Source organism: Haliotis asinina, chromosome 12, assembly GCF_037392515.1.
Source record: "Haliotis asinina isolate JCU_RB_2024 chromosome 12, JCU_Hal_asi_v2, whole genome shotgun sequence".
NCBI lineage: Eukaryota > Metazoa > Mollusca > Gastropoda > Lepetellida > Haliotidae > Haliotis > Haliotis asinina.
Window position 1 is genome coordinate 32,735,591 of NC_090291.1, and position 27,314 is coordinate 32,762,904.

General features: G+C 40.0%; 1 protein-coding gene across 2 annotated transcripts; it reads right to left on the reverse strand.

Annotated features, from left to right (window-relative positions):
* Nucleotides 1-3,442: 3,442 nt before the first annotated feature.
* LOC137259078 (protein arginine N-methyltransferase 5-like) lies at nucleotides 3,443-27,281 on the reverse strand. Of its 2 annotated transcripts, none has more exons than XM_067796794.1 (17): nucleotides 27,150-27,281; nucleotides 26,668-26,786; nucleotides 23,965-24,050; nucleotides 23,123-23,254; nucleotides 18,666-18,769; nucleotides 17,614-17,827; nucleotides 17,026-17,115; nucleotides 16,456-16,527; nucleotides 15,677-15,754; nucleotides 14,515-14,573; nucleotides 13,740-13,865; nucleotides 11,476-11,651; nucleotides 10,347-10,456; nucleotides 8,765-8,858; nucleotides 7,296-7,412; nucleotides 6,641-6,705; nucleotides 3,443-6,154 (listed from the first exon to the last, which is right to left on the reverse strand). In XM_067796794.1, the coding sequence occupies exons 1-17, from the start codon at nucleotides 27,239-27,241 to the stop codon at nucleotides 6,002-6,004; spliced, it is 1,887 nt and encodes a 628-aa protein (XP_067652895.1). In that variant the 5' UTR covers nucleotides 27,242-27,281; the 3' UTR covers nucleotides 3,443-6,001. The 2 variants fall into 2 exon arrangements, with proteins under 2 accessions (XP_067652895.1, XP_067652894.1); XM_067796793.1 differs by having other exon boundaries at nucleotides 18,666-18,766; nucleotides 27,150-27,266.
* Between the last annotated feature and the right edge of the window lie 33 nt (nucleotides 27,282-27,314).

Below are 27,314 nucleotides of genomic sequence, written 5' to 3' on the forward strand. Positions count from 1 at the left end.
ATAATAATCCTGTTCAAACAATATCTTTCCTGTCCATGCTTGTAAAGTTTTGGCAGCTATTTGTCTATGCCTCTATTTTGAAGGTTTTTTCCCTGTCTGGAACAGGGAAGACCCTTTAAAGAAATAGTGAATCAATTCTGACAACCCAAGTCTCCCAAGGTGGAAATTAGGGGGAAAACATACTTAGATTGATTATCTATCAAAATAGAATAAATTCTGTAACATCCTTTACAAAGAATTTTCATAAGTAATTTAAAAGAAACAGAATAAAGAGCCAGGATTAGTGATGCTGTATAATTTTGAGATAATATTGATGATGAAGGGTAATGAATTCACACATTCGATGACAGACAATAGTGGTACCAAACTATTGGTACTGAACCCAAATTTGTCGCATAATTGTCAGATTTTAAACATGTTTAGATGTTAATCTGTCTTTCATAATAAATTCAAAATATTTTAGAACATTAAGATTGAGTCAATCAATTTTATCTGACCTGTAAGATTTACATCTTTCTCATGTAACAAACAATAAATCTTTCTTCATATTCTTCCTTTACAGGAGCATGAACATTCCTCTGTGATAGTCATAGAATAAGATATTTTTATGTTCTTTATTGCATAAATTGTGATATATATAGTTAATCTATTGTTTAGTCTGCAATTGAAAATGCCCTCTTACACCTGTTGAATAATGGATATTCCTGTTTAATGTCAAATGGTGCATGTCCCATGTGCAATATTGTTGATGTTAAAAATGCAAAACTGAATATATATTTAGTAGTAGCTATACATTAAAAGGATTTATGCCACATCTGAGTTTGTCTTTTATCACATTTCCCTCATGGATACATCATCATCATCATCATCATCATCATCATGGTAGTGGGATAGCCTTGTGAATAAAGAGTTTGCTTGTCTTGCTGAATACCAGGGTTCGAGTCCCAACATGGGTACAAAGTGTGAAGCCCACATCTGGGGTGCCCATCTGTGATATTGCTGGAGTATTGCTAAATGTGTAAAACAATACTCACCATTTTCTACATCCTTATTATGCTTCAGGACTTGCCAGCATTGTATCCATGTTCAACGATCAAAGTGATGAATGTTCAGGACCTGCTTCTTGTTCAGCTTGCCATCCATACATATATTAAGTTGACAATCCTTGACATTACTTGTATACAGTTATAGTCCATTTGGCTCAAAGGTGGGCCAACTCGAAAAGAAATAAACATAAAATGCTTAGTGAAACATCAAACCAACTGTGATGTTTTTGCAGAATTTGTCCTAAAAATAAAGTTGTTTAACAAACTACCTTTAAAATATTGACCGTTCACTGCTGGTCACAAGAGAGAAGTGCAGAGAAAGGGACAGACAGGTGTTATTGATTCAATAATCTGTGCAGTGCCATCTCCATCCTTTCTCGCACACCTGGCTATATCTTTCTGTGCACTCCTCCCTCGTAACAATTAGTGAACCATGTCAAAGTTGTAATGATAGTATTGTCAGCTTGTTGAATGCATGGTTTTTTGAGTTAAACACCACATTCAGCAATATGGTGACAGTCTGTGAATAATGAAGTGTGGACCAGAAGATCCAGTGATGATCATGAGCATCGATCTATGCAACTGAGGTACGATGACATGTCATGCAAGCCTGATCACCAGGAAAACCAAGCAAAACAGCTGGTGTCTCACTACTGGTACTACCCCAACTCTGCCATGGCTCAGATTACGATATTGTGGTATTAGAGCAGATGGTTGGTGCTTTTTAGAGAACCAAAGATCACTCAGGAATTTTTCTGTCAGTAAATAAGTATACAGTGGAAGCTGTCTAAACCGGCACTCGTCGGGACTGAAGAAATAATCCAGTTTAGACAATGTGCTGGATTGTAGAGCTGATGATAAATGTACGAGCCACAATGGGGACAGACTTTATGCAGGTGTTGACAACTTGCCGGGTTGAACAGATGCCGATTTTGTGTTATGTATATATCTCCTTTAAACCCAACCTGCAAGTAAAGGTTGATTGTACGTATGCTTTTATGGTTATACTGTGGAACATTTTGGCATGAGTGAGTGAGTGAGTGAGTTTAGTTTTACGTCGCACTCAGCAATATTCCAGCTATATGGCGGCGGTCTGTAAATAATCGAGTCTGGACCAGACAATCCAGTGATCAACAACAACATGAGCATCGATCTGCGCAATTGGGAACCGATGACACGCGTCAACCAAGTCAGCGAGTCTGACCACCCGATCCCGTTAGTCGCCTCTTACGACAAGCTGAGCCGCCTTTTATGGCAAGCATGGGTTGCTGAAGGCCTATTCTACCCCGGGACCTTCACGAATGACAAAGTGATGCTATCACTAGGATGTTCGTATTATTGACCTGGACATACATTTTCAAAGCTCTGTTATAAGTTAATGTTAATGCATGGCACTTATGACTGTCTTAGCACTAAGAGAGCTTCGAAAATCTAGGCCTTGGAAGCAGTAAGTTTGGTTGTGGAATGAGAAACTTGCAACTGCTGAAGCGAGAGTTAATATGGTTTTACACCACTTTCGGCAATATTCTGGCCACATCATGGCAGAGTTTATCAGAAATGGGTATCAAATGTACCCAAGTGGAAAACAGAGTACAGATCTTCGACGTGATGAGTGAACGCTTTAACCACTTGGCTACACCACAGTGCCAAAGACAAAAATCAACACCTCCAACATCGTCAGCAACAACCTTTTGGCATGGTCTCCCTGTTCCATCAAGATGTCGCTTATTTCAAAGTTGTTCAGAAAATATATCTTTTCAGACTATGTCCATATTTCCACATGTCTACTTCATTACTGATTTTCGGTTAATTTATGTATTGTTGATTGTTTACTGATTTTTTCGGCTGTGACCGAGTCTGGATAAGGAAATCCAGTGTTTACAAGATCATCAATCTAGACAATACAGATACAATGACAATGATCAACTCAGTCAGCACGCTGGTCAAAATGATCATGTTCACCTCTCATCAGGCACAATCAATATTTTCATGTAAGCCCAATAGGTTGCAAAGCTTTATATTTAGATGGCATGGACAGCTTGCCCAGCCTTTTTAACAGCAATCATAACCAATGAAGGCCTGGGGTATTATTATTATTATTGTTTAACGTCACGCTCTGCAATGGACCCGTGAAGGTCCACCCGGGGTAGAATAGGCCTTCAGCAACCCATGCTTGCCATAAAAGTCGACTATGCCTGTCGTAAGAGGTGATTAACGGCATCGGGTGGTCAGGCTCGCTGACTTGGTTGACACATGGCATCAATTCCCAAAAGAACAGATCGATGCTCATGCTGTTGATCACTGGATTGTCTTGTCCAGACTCAATTATGTAGATTGCTGCAATATACGTATGCAGCCACTAAACTCATTCTTCTTTCACAATACAAACAACAAACTTTTTATTCCACACATCTTAAATACCTGAACTTTATTCTTCGTAATCACATGGCTCGTGTTAAAGTGAATACAGTCTAAATAAAGATACACTGTTTAAAGAAAGGGCAGTAATACAAGTGAAGTACTTGACATGGCAATGAGGTCACAGTGGTTGCATTGCATGGCAGACCCTATAATACCACTCAGCATAGCACACAGATAGGAACAGTACATAATGCCGGCAAGTCACGGCACCTCACGAGAACTAAGTACATCTTGTGACCAACAACGTACACTTGGTTCAGTCTAGTAAAAGTCTGGTGGTCACGCAATTTGGAACTAGATCTGGTTCTTGAATATATGCTTGTCACTGGAAATCTGGTAGTGGAAGTAATCTGGGCACCATCTTGCATATCGCAAGTTGACACACATAAACAGAAACAGCTAAGTACTGAGAGAAGTGCCTCATGAGACTTATATTACAACTCAAACAAATGCAAAAGGCATGGGGGATGAAGTAATTTAATTGATTTCTTACAATAAACAATGAGACTTTTTACGTTTTAAGGATATATAGGAGATAATTTTCAATCATAGGATGAAATTTCAGTTCAGAGAGTCCAGCTTTATTGACATGCTAGAGGAAACCCTGTTATGTAGACAGTTACAATTAAAGTGAAACTATCAAGCATGGGCAAGGTTGCAGTTCACTGAATGGATCACCAATGGAACAAAAATGAGATTCTTAAATTTTTTTTCAATTGATTGAAAGAAATCTATAACTGAAACAAAGGTCAAATTTTCTGAAAACATTTTACTGTTTTTATTTCATACTATGTCAAAGTACATAAAGACTAAACGAACATAAATGTTCTTGAAATGGGGTTTCTGTTGAATTATTACTGATTATAAGACCAGACCAATTTTAATTTTTGTTTTACAGATTTTGTGTCCTAAAGGCAGGCAAGAAAAAATATAAAAATATCGTAAGTCAAAGTAATTCCTTCTAAATTTTAAAAGTATTATACTTTTGGCAATTAATAAAGTGTACAGCCACTCAAAAAAACCAATCAATACCAATCAAATAAACACTTTCTTGTAAGTTTACATTTTTGGCTAATACAAACATTAGGATTTGATTTTTAGAGCAGGGAAAACTTACAACAATTTTCTCTTATTCTTGAAAAATTATGATCGGCGGATATGTAAAACAAGAAATAAAAATTGGTCTGGCCTAACCAACATTCATAAACTAAAACTGCATAAGACCCTTAAATAATTCAACCATATTCAAAACTTCATTCTTCAATGAAATCATAAATGAAACTAATTTGATATTTTATATATGTCAAATGTAATGTCCATGTAACACACAAAATGCTTTTCACAAAGAACATACAGGTACATGTATATCTGAACATGTTTCAACAGTGGAAAGAAGTCACTGTCAACATATGTTCAACCTCAACAAAGTGGTTTTCATAAGTCAGATGTATGGATGTCATGTTAAATCTTCATTATCAAATACAAAAAATGTCTACTTCAGAATGAAAGATTGTAGCATGTGGTTTTTTTCCAAAACATTCAAATTGTGCCAAAAAGGCTAAAGGGTATACAAAGCTGTTAACAAATTGGGTTGGAAAGTGAAATTTGGAAAGTTATTTTCAGCAAAATGACTGAAAAACAAAAGAAACTCGAATGTGGTAGTGCACCACAAAGGCATGCAATAATGCTCTGATGTTACAGTGAATAGGAATTCTATTTCACCATGTCATACCTGGACATAAGGTTTCCATTACTTACCTTGAGTCAAAGCCACCATGAATTTTTATTGCATCTCGACATGCTTGTGTTAAATTTTTGGAGTATGCAATCTATCTGTCCAAATTCTTTTGAGTCAAAAGCAGAATTGCATACTTGCGAACATGATTATATATAACCAACGCGGGAAAATTTGGAAGCCTTAACTTTTGAAAATTATGCCATATGTTACCTGTTCTTGGCATTTATTAAAAACAAGTAAGACTTTCAGATGCAGACACCAACTCCCAAAACAAACAACAATTTAACAATACAAGTTAGGATTCTCGGAGGGAACGGGGTAGTTTTCAATATTGTCTGCCACAGCACCAGTAAGGTGTTCAATAAGTATAGAACACCCCAAGAAGTTGTGTCACCTTCTATATCAACAAGGCTTGCTTTTCAGTAAACCTGCATTAACTGATACACCCATTCCTGTGGTTTTTCCAGTCACCAATTACTCGCCCTTGATTTCCATCAGCAAAACTGGCTAGGGCTTTGATTTCTGAGTACAAGATACCTCCCTTTCCCTTATGTTGACATTTGACTGGTTGGTAATTTGCGATCACAAGAACCACAGGAGTTACTGTAGATTTGGTGTAAATTCTTGCCCTGGTGATATAGAAGATGGATGTTGTGCATATACCACAGATCCAGGCTTCTTTAGTCCTAAATTCTGGGAGCACTCAAGGTTGTGTATCTGCTATTTCTTCGATCTTCTGGAGCCCCACAGCATGGATCACTCCTTTGTGTTGAGTATCTGTCATTTCTGCAGTCTTCTACAGCCCTATGGTGTAGGAGCGCCCCTTGGGATTGTGTATAGAGAGAGCGATTGGTTCCTGAACAGCCCACTCGTACCACACGTTTTTGTCTGTGCACAACCGCCAAATGTCAAGGACAACCTGACTTTCCTTCCTTAGCAGGAGCGGCCGCTGAAGAATATATTGGAGGAGAATAAAAATAATTTCTTTCTTATGTCTTCAAGTAAGGTTTCACAACTCTGATACCAACACTCAAGTAATTTCACAGTGGGCAATAAGTCAAATTACCTCTCATTTAAACCGATTAATTTTTCATGCAGCCTAAGAAATTGATCTTTTTCAGACTAGTTCAGAGGGTCTTTTGGTGGCAGAAAAATCAATTCACTTTTTACACTTTCTCTTAATTTAATTAAGCTCTTGTAACACAACTCAATTCACTGAAGATTGGTTCAGTATTTTGTTACTTCTCAATCAGAATGACCCCAAACTGGATTTTCACTTGTCCTAAGCACAATTTACTACTCTAGACAACGAGCATGACAACAAAGGCTGACATGAACCCTTAATATCCAATAACGCGAATAAGTTCAATCATGATTTCTGAATTCAGGTTAACTTGCTAGCATGTACATAGTGGACATTTGGGAGGAGTCTTACCTTGATGGGGAAGAGTATAGGGAACCAACTGAACATCCCAGGGGAGTGTGTAGCCGGAACTATACCTACAGCACAAGAACACAGGGGAACCACATAACCATCATACACTGGATAGCAATCAGGCAGTCCACTGTTTGATATTGTGAGCAACAAACCGTCAACCAAGTGCCCCAGTCAGACAGCTCTATCAATTAAGTTACACGAAGGTACTGACGCGAATTTGGTTGGTTGGTATGGCACTTTGATTGGCTGGTAATATTACAGCCGAGTCTTGACAGGACAATCCAGTGATCGACAGCTTGAGCATGGATCTACGCAACAAGGATCCAATGACAATGTCAACATGCCTGACCACCTGATCCATTTAGTCACCTCTTACGACAAGCATGGTTTACTGAGGACCAGTTCTATCCCTGATCTTCATGGGACCCACTGAACAGAAAGAAACAGCTGTTCTAGGTTTTATTGGGTCAGTTTGTCCCAATACACCTGTCACTATACAGTATGCACGTTTTGTGAATCTCAGGATTTCCCTGCTCTGTATCTGAAGATCTGTACTGAAGAGGGGAAAAGTCATTCATAGCAAGCTAACTGAACATAATTATACTGACATCTGAGACCCTACCAATGACAAACCATAAATATGTCTACTTACTTAATGTAACATGCCCAAACAGGACACAGTCGAAGTAGCCAGCAAACCCGTGTAGGACACAGTCATTGGCAATAGAGAAGTCTAAACTTTTGTACCTAGAGTTGTCTATTACTTCATCTGAAAGAAATAACTGGCTAGAATTACTATCAAGCATCAATATATGACTGTATCACATTAAGATTTAATCATTATTAAAGAACTAGAATCCACACTTTGATATATATCTGATAGTGTGAGTGTGAAGCTTGTTCCAGTTCCTGACTGCCATGGAAGACGGTCGAGTGTACAGTCAAACCCCGTTTACCCGGATCCCACATATCCGGAAACCCTGCCTTCCGGACAATTTTTATGTGAAAAGTAACTTACGTTCATTAACTGTCCTCGCTTAACCGGACTGTGCGCTCCCGGACCCTGACAGCGAATTTTCAAACCATTCCCACAGATTTCCATTGTAAATTATCTAGTTATCCAAATGGAGAGATCTGTGGAATGTGTATGTGTCACGTCAATACCGTTTGCCGCACGACTATATGATTTCATTCTTAATCTATCGGAAGGCATTTGGTGTGAATTGATCAATTAGCCATCAAAACACTAGTGACACATGTCAATCGGGTTGTTCATTAGGATTTGGCGCGTGTGAGAACATCTGAATAGTTAAAAAAACACGTTAAGTAGGATTAAGGGAAACTACACAGTAATTGTACTGTATATAACACTTATAAATCGACCCCTGCTGTCTGTCACAACGCAAGTTAAAAATAGCCTGCCACATAATCTAAGTCACGTGATCCCGTCCAGAAGTTTACTTTCTGCAGACAGCATAAGTTCGACCCGATGTCGTATGTTTTTAGGGCATTTAACATTTACAAAAGAAAATGCAACTGGCAAAATAAAAACTTTTCGTCAACATTCGTCATATGTTTTTCAAAACTTGCCATCAGAAGATTCACTATTATTACTACTTACTGTTGATTTATTGATATACGTACATGCCTTATTTTTAGCTTTCACTTAATTTTCATGGTTTGGTTGTTTGATCCAGTTAACCGGACGTCTCGCTATCTGGACGATTTTCGAGTGAAACCAGAACGTCCGGATAAACGGGGTTCGACTTTAGTCATTAATGTCATTTTTTTGCATTATGACAATAAACATCATGTTTCTGATGTTGTATTCTTATTTGAAGCCATACTCAGTACATATGCCAGCTACATGGCAGTCTTCTGTAAACAGTCAAGTCCAGACCAGACAATCTTGTGATCAACATCATGAGTATCAATCTACGCAGTTGGGATATGATGTATCAACCAAGTCAACTAACCTGACCACCCAATCCTGTTAGTCACCTCTTACAACAAGCAAGGGTTGCTGGAAAAGAATTCTTATCAGGATCGCTAAGGGGTGAGAAAACAGATTGATCACAGACTAACCATTCCAAAGGGCATTTTGGCACATAAAACACCTACCTTTGTTGGGATGGACAAAAGTGAACACTTTTTGTGGTTCAGCCAGCAGCTGGCAGTTGTGAAGGCGGACAACATACGGCATCTCAAACGGGGCCTGCAAGTGGACATAATACAATGACCATTACACAAACACACTACACTGTACACATTCTGTCATATATCACATCGACTACGATCTACTGAAGCACTATGGTTACTCTTACTTTAGAATAGTAAATATATGACATCAACAGCCATATGTCACTTTCTGATGTAACACCCTGCATACTGTACGTATTCTGTAAAATATATAACATCATAATATTGTTTTATGCCAACAATATTCCTGTGGGTTAGATGGCACAGTCAACCAAGTAACAAAGTACTGTGACTATGTGTCCCAGTCCACCTAGCTATGAATGGGCACCTCGTAAGGATGGGAAAGCCACATTAATTCGGTGTGCCTGGTAAGGCTGCAAGAGTTGTATGATCCCCAGGGAGTTGAGATTGAAAATACGATGTGCCGTTGTTATGGACATCCAATGATCGAGGGGGAAAAAAGCGCCCTTGAGCAGTTGAACTAACTGGATATCGGCGCTATACAAATATCTAGTTGTATTGTAAGTAATTATTCATCTCCAATGACAAACAATACAGTACAAAAGACAATCGTGGAAACAGTTTCCAAATTTTGTTAGCCAGTTGGGCTAGCTATGCATGGAAATTGCAGGCCAACAAAGTAATTCACTAGCCTGAAGTTTGAATGTGTAAACTAAGCAAAAGATTATTAAAATAGATGAGAATAACATATTACCAGCATGGCACAGGTTTCCTCATTAAACTGCTAAAATGATGAACATTTTTATCAGACCATTATCTTTCTTGAGTAAAAAGCGTCTTACAAGTCAGAGAGAGTAATATATTTACAAAATAACCCCTCAAAAATTTACTAGTCAGTCAGGCCACTGACAATGGATATTTTCTAGCTCAACTAGAATTTTAACAGCCATAGACTTAGAGGCCAGTGGTTATTTTGCACACTGCTGGGGAACTATTCTAACCTGGGCCTAGATTTTCGAAGCTCTCTTAGTCCTAAGATAGTCATAAGTGCCATACAGTAACATTAACATTAACATATGACTATCTTAGCGATAAGAGAGCTTCGAAAATCTGGGTCCTCAATCACAAACAGGTGAACAGCATCTCTGAGCTTGATGAATAAATACAGTGATACCGGTTATCTGAATCTGGAACAATGTACAGCCAAACACTGTTGTGTGTCGAACTTGAAGTAAAAATTTAACCCCTGCATATTCAGTCATCACTCTGCGTGTGTGGGAGAGTTGAGGTTTACACCACTTTTACAATATTCCAGTAACATCATGGCAGGGGACACAAGACATGGCCTTCACACTCTGCCAGTGTGCGAAATCGAACCCAGGTATTCAGTATAACAGCAAAAGCTTTAAAGTTAATCACCATGCTAGCCCCCTGTGCCTATGTCAAATGTTATCTAACTCAAACTATTTAGATAGGTCCAATCAAATTCAACAGAGTTTGACTGTATTCCGAAATCATATATGTCCAAGACTGAGTGACAAACCTCTGGCCCCTTGTCCTTTTCCTTACACTGTCGCACCTCGTTGTAGAGTTTAGCCGACTGGATGGGAGCCAGGTAGGAGGTATACTTGCAGGGGATGCTGATCCCATCGTCTGAACAACAATGTAACAATTCAGTATTTTTGCCCATAGACACCATCTGTACAGGACAATATCAACGTAAACCGTAAACCAAGAAGAAAAGACACAATACATCTGGAACATGTCACCTATCCTAAATTGACAAACAGACAATAAAAAAGGAGTGTAATTTTTAAATATTTATTTGAAAAACCTAAGATGACTTGGCATGAAGGCATGGTGTTTTCAGTTTAGAGAGTGAAAAGCATTAACGTTAATTAAACACGACATCATTGTACATATTCAGTTCAGATTGAAAGTAGGTATCATTAGTATTATTCTGCAGCAGGAAGTGACAGATTGATGCTTTGAAAACATTAATGCATGACTGCTTGACACGTATTAGATGACCCTGTGTAGTAAACATGTTTGTGACAAGTAGGTGGGGCAGGGAATGTAGATCAATACACTTGGTTGCCACAGGTACATGAGGTAGATCTGTGATTAAGCATGTGCAATACAAGCTGACCATGTCATGACCTCAAAACCACTTTTATTTAAGACGTGTCCAGTGGTATGATATATCTATCAAAACACAATTCGCACAAGGAAAGTGAACAACTTGTTTTCCTCTCGTCTCAAATGGAATGTTCTGTAGGGTGTTCCCATATATGTAAATTGGGGTCATTTGTCAGGTCGTTGCTCATCAAATACTTGTCAAGCAGTAATGGTATTTAAGTGTATGTGTATCATGAGTAAGTGAGTATGGTCTTAGCAATATATCAGCAATGTCATGATGGGACACAAGGAACAGGCTTCACACATTGTACCCATTTTGGGAATCGCACCCAGTTCTTTGGTATGACGAGACACCACTTTAACCACTTGGCTACCCCACCACCTGTACTTTCATGAGAATATCCAAACCACATATACGACTTGTTCATAACACAAGTGTCTACACTTCACGAAGGGAGTGATGATCTCTGTCTGTGACCGCATCAAGTCACACTCATCAAGTAACATTATAATCAATCCCTATGGCGACCCACCTTTGAGGAATCTCTGTGCCCCATCCAGACATTCTGGGGACAACTCATTATCACCAAAAGACCCTAGGAGTTCACTGACGAGGATGTCGGTCTGCTCTGGGGCCTCCCAGAATCTCATGTCACACGAGATGACATCCACCTGTTCCCCCCACATCTCATCCTTCAGGTTCTCCAATCTAACAAAAAACAACAAATTATTTCCCAAGCAAGACTGGAACTGCAAATCTCGATTTGTAGGCAGACGCTCTACCGCCTGGAAGTAGGGCTGAATTATCTAATTACTGTCATTAAATTGATTTTATGCACGTTTCAGTTATTGTTATGTAGCTTCATTAAATGATCATCTACACTGTAATTACTCATCAAACACTTCTCCAAGGTTTTGGTAGACAATATAAAACCATCATGGTCGGGAAATCCCTCCCCACTTAAATTGTCTACCAAAACCTCGGAGACTTGATCAGAAATTGGTTTCACACATTGTACACACAAATTTGGTTAGGAAACCAGGCACACTAAAACAGTATAAACATTAAAACAGTATAAACAAATTTGGTATATACGAGGGGAAGTCAATAAGTTCATAGAAGTGGGTGCTGATATATCCTTGGTGATGTTGTCATTGGTGTCATTATTGAGTTGATTCATCTGTGACTCTGTATACTGATACCCAACCTTCCTCGAGCATTTACTTGAGAGTTAGAGCCTTTAAAAGACGATTACCCTGCACAAATCATGGAAACCTCCAAAACTGAGTTTCGTGCAGTTATCAAGTTTCTCACTAAAGAAGGTGTGAATGCAACCGAAATCCACAAACGCATGATCAATGTGTATGGCGAGGAAGCCCCTCAATATTCCACTGTGGCAAAATGGTCAGCTGAGTTTAAGCGAGGTCGCAGCTCCTTGGAAGATGACCCACGGTCAGGAAGACCTTCTGAAGCCATTACAGAAGATACAATTGCCTGGATCCAACGCTTAATTATGTCCGATCGGAGAATAAAGGTGGACGAGATAGCTTCAGAGTGTGGCATTTCACATGGAAGTGTTTGCACAGTGATCCATGAACACCTGCACATGTCCAAGGTATCCGCAAGATGGGTCCCTCGTAACCTAAATGCACATGATCGTCACCAGAGAGTTGAATCCAGTCGTGAGCTGTTGGACATCTACAACGCTGATCCTGATAACTTTCATGCTCGTCTGGTTACTGGGGATGAAACCTGGATTCATCACTGGGATCCCGAAACCAAACAAGAATCCATGCAGTGGAAGCACAAGCATTCTCCTGCACCCAAGAAGTTCAAAACACAACCTTCTGCTGGCAAGATCATGGCAACCGTTTTCTGGGATTCAAAGGGTGTGATTCTCATAGACTATAAACCACCTAAAACTACAATCACAGGGGCTTACTATGCTGACTTGTTGAAAAGATTGAGAGCGGCCATCAAAGAGAAGAGGCGTGGGAAGTTGACAGCTGGAGTCATGCTTCTCCACGACAATGCACCAGTCCACAAGAGCCGTGTTGCACAAGCTTCTCTTCAACAATGTGGCTTCGAACAACTAAACCATCCCCCATACAGTCCAGATCTGGCCCCCAGCGACTACTATCTGTTTCGCAATTTGAAATCTCACTTGCGTGGAACAAGATTTGCCAATGATGATGACCTCAAGGCAACAACAGAGGCGTGGCTGAGGGACCAATCTGAAGACTTCTATTTCAAGGGCATAGACAGTCTCAAAGACAAATGGGCAAAATGCATCGAGGTTCAGGGAGACTATATTGAAAAATAAAACCAATATCACAACCATTGTGTTCTGTTTTATATCGAGTTCTATGAACATATTGACTTCCCCTCGTATTTTGTGGTGGTGTGTGGTCCCCTGCACACAGCCTAGGTCACAAATCAGCTGAAGTCATGCAAAGTTGGTCACAAACAGTCCTTGAATGGGTGATCGTATTTGGTAGCTTGATTCAGACAGCTCCAGGGCTGCTGTCCTGTCGCACCACAAGGTAGACATGACCTTAAACGTGATTGAGTTTAGTTTTACACCACACTCAGCAATATTCCAGCTATATGGCAGCAGTCTGTAAATAAGCGACTCTAGATCAGACAATCCAGTGATCAACAGCAAAAGCACTGATCTGCTTGACTGGGATACAATGACCTGTGTCAACTAATTCAGTGAGCATAACCACCCCTAGTCACCCCATCCTGTTAGTCACCAAATCTTAGTGGGTGGAAAGTCAACAAATGCCTACTAACGTAACAACAGCATTGGGATTTTTCTCCACAGCATACAGCTTCTTGATCTTCCTGTCTGCCTGTGATGCTGCTGCAATGGCTGCCCGGACCAGCGGACCTCGTCCTGCACCTACCACCATCACAATCCTGAAACAGCAGCATATTTATAGCCTCTTCTAGTTAATGACATCCTGTGCCTTTCCCAGTGTCCCATATTATCACAGAAATTTTCATGAATCCTAACACTAAGGCAGGTTTTGTGGAACTGAACCATTACATTACAATAACATTCCAGCAATGTGAAATATAATCAAGTCTGACCTTGACAATCCAATGGCTAATATCATGAGCATCAATCTATCTAACTGCATACAATGACATGCATCCAAGACACACATTCTAATCTTTTTTGAGGTGGGTCTTAGGTTTGTCACGATTAAACCTCATTATATGTCACACAGTGACATAAACTCTCTTCAGGATTCATTTTGCTCATTTACACAAAACATTGACTTTATGAAGACTATCATCAGAACATCCTATCACAAACTTTTGGCATTGTAAATATGGGGACCTTGTGGGACTAAAATTTTAGTGTTATGCCGCTTTTAGCAATAGGGAAAGAATATCATGACTAAGGACACCACCAGAAATGGGCCATACACTGTACCCATGTACTGAGCCCGGGACTTCAGTGTGATGAGCGAACACTTTAACCACTAGGCTACCGCCCAATGGTGATCTTAAATGCTTTTTATTCCTTATTACTTCATATCATGAAATGTTGGATACTTACACACTTTTTGTGTCCTTTTCATCAGGTTTAATTTTGTCCAGTAATGCATAATATATTGCCTGAAATGGAAAATGTAATTAGTGTCACATTGTTTACATAAATCATATCAATATCCTACAAGACAAAAACAGGACAATACAGGAATGAGCAAGGAATGCATTCAACCTGATAAGGATCAAGCGTAAATCATATCAATGTGCTACAAGGCAAACACAGGACAATACACGAATGAGCAAGGAATGCATTCAAACTGATAAGGATCAAGCGTAAATCATATCAATATGCTACAAGACAAACACAGGATAATACACGAATGAGCAAGGAATGCATTCTAACTAATAAGGATCAAGTGTAAATCAAGAACATTCTCCCTGTATGTATTGGTGAATTTAGTTCTCAGAAGTCTTATACCACATTCCTCTTCTTCATATTCGTAAAATGAGTCCAGTGCTCCGTTGTGCAAAACAACCTTATCTCTTAAGGTCAACCTTATCTCTAAGATTACAACCTTAGACCTATACTAAGGTTAGCCTCCCGTTGCACGAAACAAACTTAAGGTTAACATTAAGTTAAGGCTGAGAACTAAAGTTGGTCCAACTCAACCTTAGCGTCTCTAGGGTTGAGAAGGGAATATGGCGGCTGCTTTTTTTTATATACAACAAGACTGAGAGAAGTTTGAAGAAGCAGAAGGTGTACAGAGACAGAAAAAGTCAAGTGGACACGCTGAATTCCCGTGGTAACTGGGGATGCCTCCATCACTCCTGTGCTGAAGAGTTCAGTCTTAGTTAAGGTTACGGTTAAGGTTGGAGTCCCAGTTAAGGTTGCCCTAAGGTTGTTTTGTGCAACAGGCGTGTCTTTTCCTTAAGTTAGTTAACTCTAACCTTAGTGCCTAAGGTTGATCTTAGCTAACGTTGTTTTGAACATTGGAACACAGGTCTCCATTTACAAAATCTAGCAGCCAGTATGAGTGGGCAACCATGTTAATGGAGCCTTAATTAATCCCACAGTAAGCCATAAAACCAGCTGAATCATGGTGACAATCGAGTACTGAATACCGCAATGGATAATGTTCAGCTGATAATTGCACACCAGAAATTTTGCACTTATTCACAGAAAATTGACTTACAGAACAAAAGCAGGGGGTGTATAGTAAATGTCTCACCTTTTGATATTGTGAGTATTTTATCGGGTCTTTCTCAAAGATTTCGTATGTTTGAGATTCCAGGTTGTCCATCAGTGGCTGGAAAAAAGTGAAAACATGGGTGAATATATTCCTCACAGAAATCAGTGAATTTCCAGGTATATAAAGTCAGTCTATAGATACAAAACACATCTGGACAAGGAAAACCAATGGCTGACAGCAAGAGCAACTTCTTGAGTCAAGATGACAAACTGCCAGCTAAATGGCACTTTTACATCTTTATCCTCAATAGCGAGCTCTTACGATTCACTTGGGAGTTCTTTAGATTATTTTAACTTACAAATCGCACATTAACACTTCCAATAGACACTGAGAGATACACTATCACAATGAGAACTCTGATATGTCATGGCTTCCTCCAGGGCCCAGACATGGAATACTGGGAGATTTTCAATGCAGGGAGACATATTATTTGTCATTCCATTTTCGTTATCAGAAATAGATGGTTGGTTGGTTTGTTGTTTAACGCAGCACAATATGCCAGCTGTATGATAGTGGTCTGTAAACAATTGAGTCTAGACAAGACAATACAGTGATCAACAGCATGAGCATTCATCTAAGCAACTGGGTCATGATGAAGTGTGTCAACCAAGACAGCAATCCTGACACCCAATCCCATTAGTCGCCTCTTGCTTCAAGCATGGACTACTGAAGATTAATTCTGACCCGGATCTTCAAGGGATTCCAGAAACAGAAGGATAGTTCCTTGTTTAAAGAGCGTTTTTCATCTTCCTACCTACCTGCAGTGGAGACTGGAGATAGTCCTCATATCCCTTGGCAAACTGGCTGATAGCATCTGGAGGAGTCTGGTTCTGAGCACAAAGAAAGGCATCAGGTTCAGTAACAACAGAATCATGCTGATTTTCATTATCATAATAATTTGGGGGTGGGGGAGGAGACTGGAACCACAACATGATCCAGGCTCGACCAGGGACATAAACTTGCACTGCTTCTACTGGGAAAAATTCGAAATGAACTTATAACTCTCTAATCACTATCAAGAACACATATTTTGTAATCCAGTTTAAATTAAACATTTCTTACTAAACAGTGCATCAAACAACAAGGACAGCTGACTTTTAGTACTGAACAACTTCTGTACCAACTTTTTTGTACCATGTTGATGTTTTACAATGTTTTGTACCACACTGAACTACAATGTACCAATGCACCAAAACACCTCACCTTCTAAGCACCTCACAGAGATGACACCTCATCAAGATACAAACAAAAATGGTACAATAGTTCACCATGGGAAAAAACATGGTATCTCAGCTATATGATACAAAACAAGGTACACGTGTCCTGACCTGCCAGAGATGGTCCAGATACTGCTGGTATGCCCGGATGCCCTTGTCTGGGTGTCGGTCCACACCAGTCAGAATCAGCTGTACATCCAACTGCAAACACACAAACCGATTTCATGCACAAACATTCAAACATCTTTCAAACATCCACTAAATTATAATGTCATGGCTTTCATTGTTTACATTTGGAACTGGCTGCCAAACTTACAAGGAACTCAGAGACCTTGAAACAGACTGACTGATAAGCATGTTCCTCTAGGAAAGTCATGATATCTTTACACACATTTATCCAAGTAACATTCTCATTTTAATGTAACCGCATTTCCTATCATTTTTGTAGGCTAACCCATTCACTATTCCTTCTCAAAAATCATACCAACGCACCACCCTGCCTAAGGTCAATCAGCTGGCTACTTAAAAGACATGACTTTTATGGTGTACACCTTTTCACAGTATTCAATAGGTGCACTATTGTATTTGTGTCCAAGATCGGCCAATAAGCAAGGTTCCATCCACAGCAAATGTGAAAACTCCTTTGAATGTGTCAAGAAAAGAGGCTATGGTGTTGTAAAGTTATTTGTGTCATTGTACCTTGAATAGCCTCCTAAGAAAGGACTGGTGAGCCTTTGAAAGAACTGGATAGCCTTTCTTGTTGGTCAGGAAGAGGCTGGTGGATATGCTGACTGTTTTGATGGGTTCGGAGAGCCACCTCTCAAGGACACTCTCACTGGGTAGGTCAGCGGTCATCTCCAGACAAATGCCCAGTCTCTTGTTGGAGTCACACAGGGTACGAAACAGATGCCACCTGTTAAATACAGATGTATACAGCTGATGGATTTATCTCTGATTTCAAAGTCAAAGCCGTCAATAGGCTAACTGGAAGTGAAGTGGGGGTAACAAAGTGTCTTCCAGACTACTCGCAGGCTACAGATTAGTCTTTAAGCCTACTCTATGGTCACAGGGTTAACAAGGTGTCCTTAAGCCTACTTTAAGGTCACAGGGGTAACAAGGTTTCTTTAAGCCTACTCTTTGATCACAGAGGCACCAGGATGTCTGTCAGCCCACACTATGGTCACAGGAGTAACAAGGTTTCTTTGAGCCTACTTTAAGGTCACAGGGGTAACAAGGTTTCTTTAAGCCTACTCTTTGATCACAGAGGCACAAGGATGTCTGTCAGCCCACACTATGATCACAAGGGTTATAGGGTTTCTTTGAGCCTACTTTAAGGTCACAGCAGTAACAAGGTGTCCTTAAGCCTACTGTATGGTCACAGAGGTAAGAAGGTTTCTTTAAGCCTACTTCATGGTCCCAGGAGTAAAAAGGTGTCTTTAAGCCTACTGTATGGTCACAGAGGTAAGAAGGTTTCTTTAAGCCTACTTCACGGTCCCAGGAGTAAAAAGGTGTCTTTAAGCCTACTGTATGGTCACAGAGGTAAGAAGGTTTCTTTAAGCCTACTTCATGGTCCCAGGAGTAAAAAGGTGTCTTTAAGCCTACTGTATGGTCACAGAGGTAAGAAGGTTTCTTTAAGCCTACTTCACGGTCCCAGGAGTAAAAAGGTGTCTTTAAGCCTACTGTATGGTCACAGAGGTAAGAAGGTTTCTTTAAGCCTACTTCATGGTCCCAGGAGTAACAAGGTGTCATACCACTCCCATGTATCTTCAGTAGGGGAATCTCCACCATCTAGTCCTTCAACCACATCATCTCTCTGGTCCCATGGAGCCACTAGGGGTACCTGCATCCAGAACTGCTACAACATGGAAAGAAATGCCATTACAGTACCATGGCAACAACCTGATCAAGTCAATGTAATTCAGAATGATTCATCACAAATTTCTGTAAAACAGATGCTTTAACAAATGCCACAATGATCCTGTTATATCAGACATCCATACAAAACATATAATGGTCTGTCAGCCTTTATTTCATGTCTGCTGCTTAAACAGTATGAAGATGCTGTAAGCTGAAAACTGTTGTGCTAATTCTCTTGAAACTTACATAAGTAACAGGATAAAACCCCATCAGTCATTCACCCCTTCTCTTACCTCTTCTACTCTCACCACTGTTTCTTTTTAAAATAATTCATACAAACCTGTAGAGGTTAGAAAAAAAAATCTTTGAAGAAAGTACTCTTTGGGGTACATATAAGCATCTGTATGTCCATTTTAAATCCTATGACAATTGTAACTATATTTTTCAATAAAATATTTACAAAACAAAAAACCTTTTTTGTCTTGTGACACCACCCCTACCAGACCCCCTACAGCCAAGAGCAGGTACCTCTTGTTGTCAACTGTGCACCTCACTTTTCATTCTGAACATATCAGCAAGAATTGAAGGGAGGCAGGTAGCAATACCCCAAGGAGGACTTTCTTCAAAGAATTCATAACCTCTACAGGTTTGTACAATTCTTTTTCAGAAGAAGTCCTCCTCGGTGTACATATAAGCATAAGACAGACTCCCAAACATTTTTAGCCAGTAGTGGCATTCTGTCTGGCAACAACTAAACCTGTGGTGGAGTGAAATCTTCAACCGATACAGAAATAGAAAATTACTCTTACCTAGTCACTTCAATAAAACCCAGAGAAATTATTAGCATCACTAAAAACTTTCTGAGGAAATTGAGTGAGTATAAACGTCAGTATACGAGTGAAAAGCATAATAAAACAACCCCATCAAACACTCTCGGCACAAGGAGGGTAAGTGTAAACCACCATAAGCTGAAGTGATGATTAATCAAAAAAATATCCAAGTCTCAGGAAGAGGGGAAAAAATCTTCTGAGTGGCAAAAAGTGTAATAGCGAAAAATGTATCGACTGGTCACGTGAAATGTGGCTCCTCCAAGAGGCATTCCGAACAGAGACCCATGTGTGTGTATGTGTGTGTGCATATGTGTGTGTGTGTGTGTGTGCATGTGTGCGTGTGCGTGTGCGTGTGCGTGTGTACTTTGTCTTAAGACCGGTTAATAGTACATAAGTGGGTTTTGTTCAAAATCAACCCCACCCACTCTAGCCATGAAGACAATGTAAGGGACGCAAGTACATTCAAATCCGAACCAAAACAAATGGGTGGAAGGCTTACACAATGCAGTCACATGAACCATATCGACACTGAACACAGAACCAATATCAATGGCCAGTTATTTACTTGGACAGGGTGGCAGCGTTCTGCCGGCTCAAAGAGCAACAAAACTGACCTCATCACTGAGCAGTGCCATTGTGCACTGCCAACAAGGCGGCATCTGACCTACCAAGTCTGCCATCAACCCCTCGTGGGAAGGTGAACCTTAGCACTGAAAGAGAATAATTACAGAAACAAGCCAATGAGATAAAGCAGACTCCCCAGTATTCCCGCCACCTAACAGAACAAACGGGTGCCCGTACAGATTCCTTTCTATCCTTTGATATGGTCACTCCAATAGGTTAGCAATCAAAAGAATCCTAAGTAAGAGATGAAGGTTTGATAGGAGCAATCATGTGGAAACAATGTCGATCTGAGAAGATAGGTATCTCGGAAGCAAACATGAATATGATGAGTATAAACTACTGTCAGTGTTGGGTCAATGCCCAGACCCTTCTACCAGAGCTCACCACCACAAATGAAGCCATCTGCCACAACAACAAGTGAAGTGAGAGAGACGACATGCTTGAAAAGTCAAGACCAGACTGCCAAATAAGAATAATTGGCAATTTCAAGGTACGCTGGATCGCCGCTGAAGCAGTCATGTGTAATGTGGAAATAGTGAACTAAACAATAGGGATACTGAAATCCCTGTATCTGCACACCCATGCGCCCCACCTATCAACATGGTGAACATGAGATGAATCCAGCCTCAAAGCCAGAATTATGTCTGCAGCTGCTAGAGGGATTTCGCGGGTCTACGGGATTGACCTGACAGGAACCAAGCCACCTGGTGAATTTGGGATTCGGGTATGGCACCCCTTCCAGAGTGTGAATGTCTGGCCGAGATGGGATCGAACACCAACCTGACTGCTGTCAAATGTAGCATATTAATGTACAGGTTATGACTTCATTGTCAAGAGATCACGAACATTTCCCTGATCAGGGATGGATGTATCTGGCTGGACTGAAAGCGACAGCGTCTCCAGGGGAAGCCCCTCATGTCTGTCCACCAGTGGTAATGAGGAATCAACCACTTTGGCATCATGAGAAATTTCCCATAGCTCTCTGAGTGGGACCCCAGCTAAAGCTTGCTGTGTGGGTCTCATCCTCAGACTCGCATCACCCAAAGAAGACTTAGGAATTTCCTAAGAAACTTTTCTTGAAATATTACCCCTGAAGCAGATTAGTGAAAAACATAAAATCTGCATGCCTGAAAGAATGTGCAGGAGGCGCAAATAAACAGGTAAAAAACAGAACCTTGGTCACCAACACCAGAGGTACACGTTATGACCTTCCTGTGGCAGTAGAGTGGCACTGCACAACACACACAGCTTAAACTGCAACAAACAGAATCACACCAGTGTTACTACTACTAGCAGGAACTGTGAAGCAGCAACCATATGCAAACAAGTAAATAGCAAGAAATAAAACGCATGGGCGATATTTAAATGCTACAAGCTACAGCCGTTCAAATACTACACATGAAATGCAAAGCAGAAAATAGGTAGCCGCACATGCGTGTACATACCAGTGAGTAAAGCTGAGGGATACAAAATGAACACACTATCAAAATTACTCAACGACTTACCACAAATTCGCTGCAATAAAGAGAAAATTTAGGCAAGTCTACCACTAATAAAGCAAACATAATAGATGAACATCCTACTACAAGCCACCCAGAGCAAACACCACGAGCACATGGTCCGCCATATTGCCTGACACAAGGCTGTAAACAGAGAACCCACGGCAAAGTTACAACAAAAGATGAATCAGAATATAAATATATGACGTCGATCTAACACCCATGCATAAAGAAAGAAACCATACATACAGACTGAGACTCTCATACACTCACTATATCGTCTGTAGGAGAGCAAACTCAAAACAAAAACCACACACGTCTATTCAACAGACATTCTCTTCCCACAGAGGTTACTTGTCATATCTTCCTACGAACCTCTGAACCTAGCGGCAAAAAATGGCAGCAGATTTATCGCCTTTTTTTCTGTCCCATCAGAACATGTGTTACATCGACCTAGATTCAACTTGACAAATGCAAGCAGTGTGGAGAAACAAAAAATGGCATGACTGAGTTCTGTCTAGAAGAAACATTTGAGTATCGCGCTCAGGAAGAGGTTCTAGTTTTCACGATGCATCCGGAAATTACTGAGATCTTTCGAACTATCGCTTTTGAAACAAGGTCCCTGATTGCACAACTAAATCCGATTGCCTCCAATCACGAGTCTTGAACACTCGCACCATGAAAGGGTCATATTAGAACAGAGGTTACGTAGGCAGATGTGACAAGTAACCACTGTGGGAAGAGACTGTTCAACAGAATGACAGCAGGAATAATGAGGTGTGTGGTTGATGGTTAGAGTTACTTGCTCTTGGCTATATGGGACCCAGCGAGGCCCTGTATGGGTGGTCTCACAAGACAAAAACAAGTTTTTTGTTTTCTAAACATTGTATTTAATAATTTAACTGTCGCAGGATTTCAAGTGGACATTTAAATGCTTATATGTACCCCATAGAGGACTTCTTCTCAAAAAGAATTGAACATTTTTTTGATAATTTTTCCTTCATGCATTACAGCTGATAACAATTTTGACAACTCCCAAAACTGTCACCAAAAATTGGTACTTCATTTTTAAAAATTCTGTAAACAAAACTCCATCACAAAAGATCTCATCTTTAATGAAACCCTCTACCAAAGCTGATCATAACTGCAACCCTTAAATCGTCTCTGTGCATTTACCTGACGTTGCATTCTAAGGTCATAACCTACAACTCCTGTGAGTGAGTGCTTGGACTTTACACCTAGGAATATTCCAGCAAAACCACAACAGGGGACACCAGAAATGGGCTTCACACTGTACCTACATGGGGAATTGTACCCGGATCTTCGCAGGGTGAAGATCAAACGCTTCAACCACTAGGCTACCCCACTGCCCCTGCCTATACTAAATTGTTGCGGTACCTGCTGGAAGTAGCTGCCAAGCATGTGTTCGTTGAGGCAGCGCGCCAGGTTGAGAATGTTTCGACTCTTCAGCGGCACCATGATAGCCGGCATCCCGAGATGAGCAGCGTATTTAAGCTCTTGCTTAAGAGCCTGGAAACAGAATGCGTCAGTGAGTTGGGTATAATGATGTTTTCATGGCAGTTCAGTAAAGTCACTGTGTGGCAGCAAAATATGGGACAAAGACATGACGTTATGTTGGCCTTGGTTATCAACCACAGGTGAAACGAACAAGTCATGGCATGGTGTTGAGTATGTGAGTTTAGTTTTACGCTGCTTTTAGCAATATATCGGCAATATCACCAATGGACACCAGAAATGGGCTTCACACATTGTAACCATGGGTGTCATCAGCATGACGAACAAACGATTTAACCAATACAAAGAAACATAAACCCTTAAAACAGTGCAAATGAGGCTTTCATAAATGAAGTTCCTGCCGTGGTCAAGAGATGCAACTATGCACAACAAATTGTGATGGCCAAGACGAATAGTTCACCCTGAAAACAGAAGACAATGAGATTATGACTGTTTACACAGCTTGTCTGCTCTTGCCAAGGATGCACCGAGAGATGACTAGAAAGATTGTTCTGTTAGGGTTTTCATGTTGCACTCAGCACTAATCCAGTTATGTGGTGTCATCTATACAAGTTACAAGCATGGGTTGTATTAAGATCAATTCTCAACTGGATCTGTTCAAAGACCTCACAAGTTTTGAAGTATCAAAATCACCAGAAATATGCCCAGTTTTGGAAAGAACAATCATTTGTCTGTTTTAGACAAATGCTTCATAAATAACTTACTGCATCAGAATTCTTTCTCACGGTATCTATGTTGGAATCATTCTGTAACCATGGCGATACTTTCCCAACGATCAGGCTGCTCCAGTCTGGAAGGAGATAACATTCATCAATACTTCATTCTTGGTACCAACCTCACACAAGATATTAAGAATGAAATACAAATTTACTATTTATATCCTTTCTTTAATATGGTATAACTAAACTTGCTGATCAGTATTCAGAAATCATTTAATAATTTCTTGTTTTTTTAAAGGTTGTTGTTTTAAGTAACTTTTAAAAATATGTAGATCAGAATCTACACATCAAAAACATGCACGCAAAATATCTTTTGCATGTTTTTATTATTTTGGGGCATGAAAAATGCAGGTTTCTGCGTTGACGCAAATACTGGTGGTATTAATACAAAATGAAACTAAGGATATCTTCAAAAAAAACAATTTATACAAAATATCTTAATTATTTAGAGTGAGTTAGTTTAAGGCTGTACTCAGCAATATTCCAGCTATACAGCGTCAGTCTGTAAATAACAGAGTCTAGACCAGACAATCCAGTGATCAACTGCATGAGCATCTATTACTAATAACATGTGTCAACCATGTCAGCAAGCCTGACTACCGTATTTCATTAGCCACCTCCTAAGACAAGGATAGTCACTTTTTTGGTGGCAAGCTGAAGACCTGACCTATTCTACCCTGGATCTTCACGGAATTGTTTAGGGTAAGAGTTCCACCCATACCCCCACCCCAGTCAAAAGCCAAAATTACAAACTGACATGCATACCTGACCCCAAATATACTTTCAATAAACAAGTATAAAAGCAATCGATGAACTTATTTCAGTGTTGGAATATTACACTGGGGAAGGGGGAATTCCAAGTAAAAAGACGTGGGTACGGGTGGAACTCTTTCCATTATTTAGAAAGGAAACAAGATTTAGTGATTACCTATGACAAATAAACTCACTGTTTGAGGGAGTGAGTGAGAGTGTTTTACGTTGCATTGGCATATTTCAGCCATACAGCAACAAGACCAAATTCATACATATATACAGGTCTATCAGTATCATTAACACAAAGTCATATTCTTAAGCATGTTGGAGGATGAGAAGTATGAATATTCCCACTGAAGACTACTCCAAGCTTACAGTAGCTACAAAGGTTATCAGTTTCAGTTGCTAACTCAATGTCACCGACATCTAACCAATTGTCATGTGGTATTGGGCACCTAAAGGGAATGGATCCAGTCTGCATACACACACGAACATGTTAAGCACAAAGCTTAAAGGTCACATGCAACCAAAAAATCAAACATAATTAAAACACATTTATCACTTATTCATGACATATAATATACATTGCTGCTTTTAAAAAAACAAATAAACAAAATTATAAGCGTACAATCGCGGTTCAAAAGTGCAATATTTTGTACTTGGGCTTACTTCTCCCGAAACGAAGCCCTCGGGAGACCGAACCCAGTCATAGCGGGTGGATATGCATTCAAGTGTAACGACGGCTTCCGATTGGCTGGTTCATTTGCTGATATGCTGAGGGTTCATTGTGTGTACAGAAAGATGATCTGTTTGATGGGCATTTTAGAAGTATAGCCAGTCACAAGAATGTAAGATTCTTTATGGATAACAACTTCTTTTTGTGTACTTGATGCGTCGTTTCAGTATGGATTCAAATACTGTTGTGAAACAAAATCATATACACGAAAAGAAGTCGTTATCTATGGAGAATGTATACAGAGATGTTGGGTTTGGAAAATACATGTTCTCTGAATTTGCGCTCGATCCAATTAAAAATCATGTCAGTAGAGATGGTAAACTACTGCGTTGCTGGAATCTGTCATTCGTCCAAGTACAAAGCAGGACTTGAAACTGACAAAGTTTGCACCAGTTTCCGTCAGATCCAGTCATCCGAAAAAAATGAATGTAGTTTGTTTGCAACCCACAGACATAAAAACATGTCATGTGTATCACACGTGCCTAATTACATAATGTGGCCGACCCGGGACCCGGGTGCACGAGTCATAAATCAACTTATTTTCTTTATGTCGTATAGTCTGATAGGTGTTAAGTTTAAATTGCACGTGGTCAATGATTGATCCTGTGTATTGCATGTTGTCTTTAGCAGACAGGCAGACAGACATATAGGTGTGAATAAACCAGACACTGAGCTTTCTCTGTGACAGAGACTGCTTACCACAATCAACAAGTTGTTTTACGTAACGAGTAGATTAATTACTTGTTTGTGTACACTACCAAGATTTGACTACTGCTCACGACCTCAGACGCTGGGCATGCATACTGTGTCATGCTCCGCGAACCTATTCACTGCGCATGCGTTATGGACGCAGCGCAGCACAGCAGCTGAAACCAGTTTTCCCCCCAGCGCTGGGGGGAATTTAGTGAAACGTTTGAACTCAGATTTCGCGGGCTCTTTTTTCATCGCGTTTTTTTTCATTTGTCATTTTTTATGATTTGTTTCGGTAAGTGCATACCGAAAGGTACCAGAATCTGCAAAGTTGTTTTTTACGTTGCATGTGACCTTTAAATGATTTGAGTTTTTGCAGGTATAGTAAAATGTAAGCCCTAGTGATGGCAAATGTTGTAAACGTAGTCCTAACTTGGTCATCTGCTTGCTGTCATGACACAAATGTTACTATAACCTTCACTCACTACATCCGTCAAAAGGATTCTTACCTTGGCTGGAGACGACCATGTCAGATCTGGTAAGGGCTCCAGGTCTATTCTTGGCAGGGCCATTTATAAACTCTCTCCGATACCGGGGATTTACGAGTGGAAGACAAACAAAGTCAAACCTGTGAAAAAATGTACAATTATCGACAAAGTGAAATATTATGATCAGAAAAAAATGAATTCAATTCTAATTAGATACTGCTTTATTTTATATGCTAATTATTTTGACAGAATAAGCTGACTTGACACTGAAGAAATGGTGAATGTATACCTGATCATCATAGAGCGCAATGTACTGACAGAAAGGCGTTAGTACAGTTAACAATTTAACATAAACAACGATTCTTGTATGATATTACTAGCAGCAATTAAATGTCACCGCACTCGCGAAAATAGGTGTCACGAAAGCACAGTTTTCGGCATCTGAAAGGTCTAGCACGAAAATTAGGACTGATCATAATTTTTCTCTATCCACATCTAATTACCCTGATTTGCATGCAGTGTCGAGGGCTGTATTTATGTCTGGAACGCAATGGAAATCTCTACCACACGAAAGACGTGCACACATTTTTGGCATTTTCCTTCCCCCACTCAGCACTATCTTCAGTGCGGAACTAGTAAATAGTTAGCATCAGAATGCGTGGCAATAA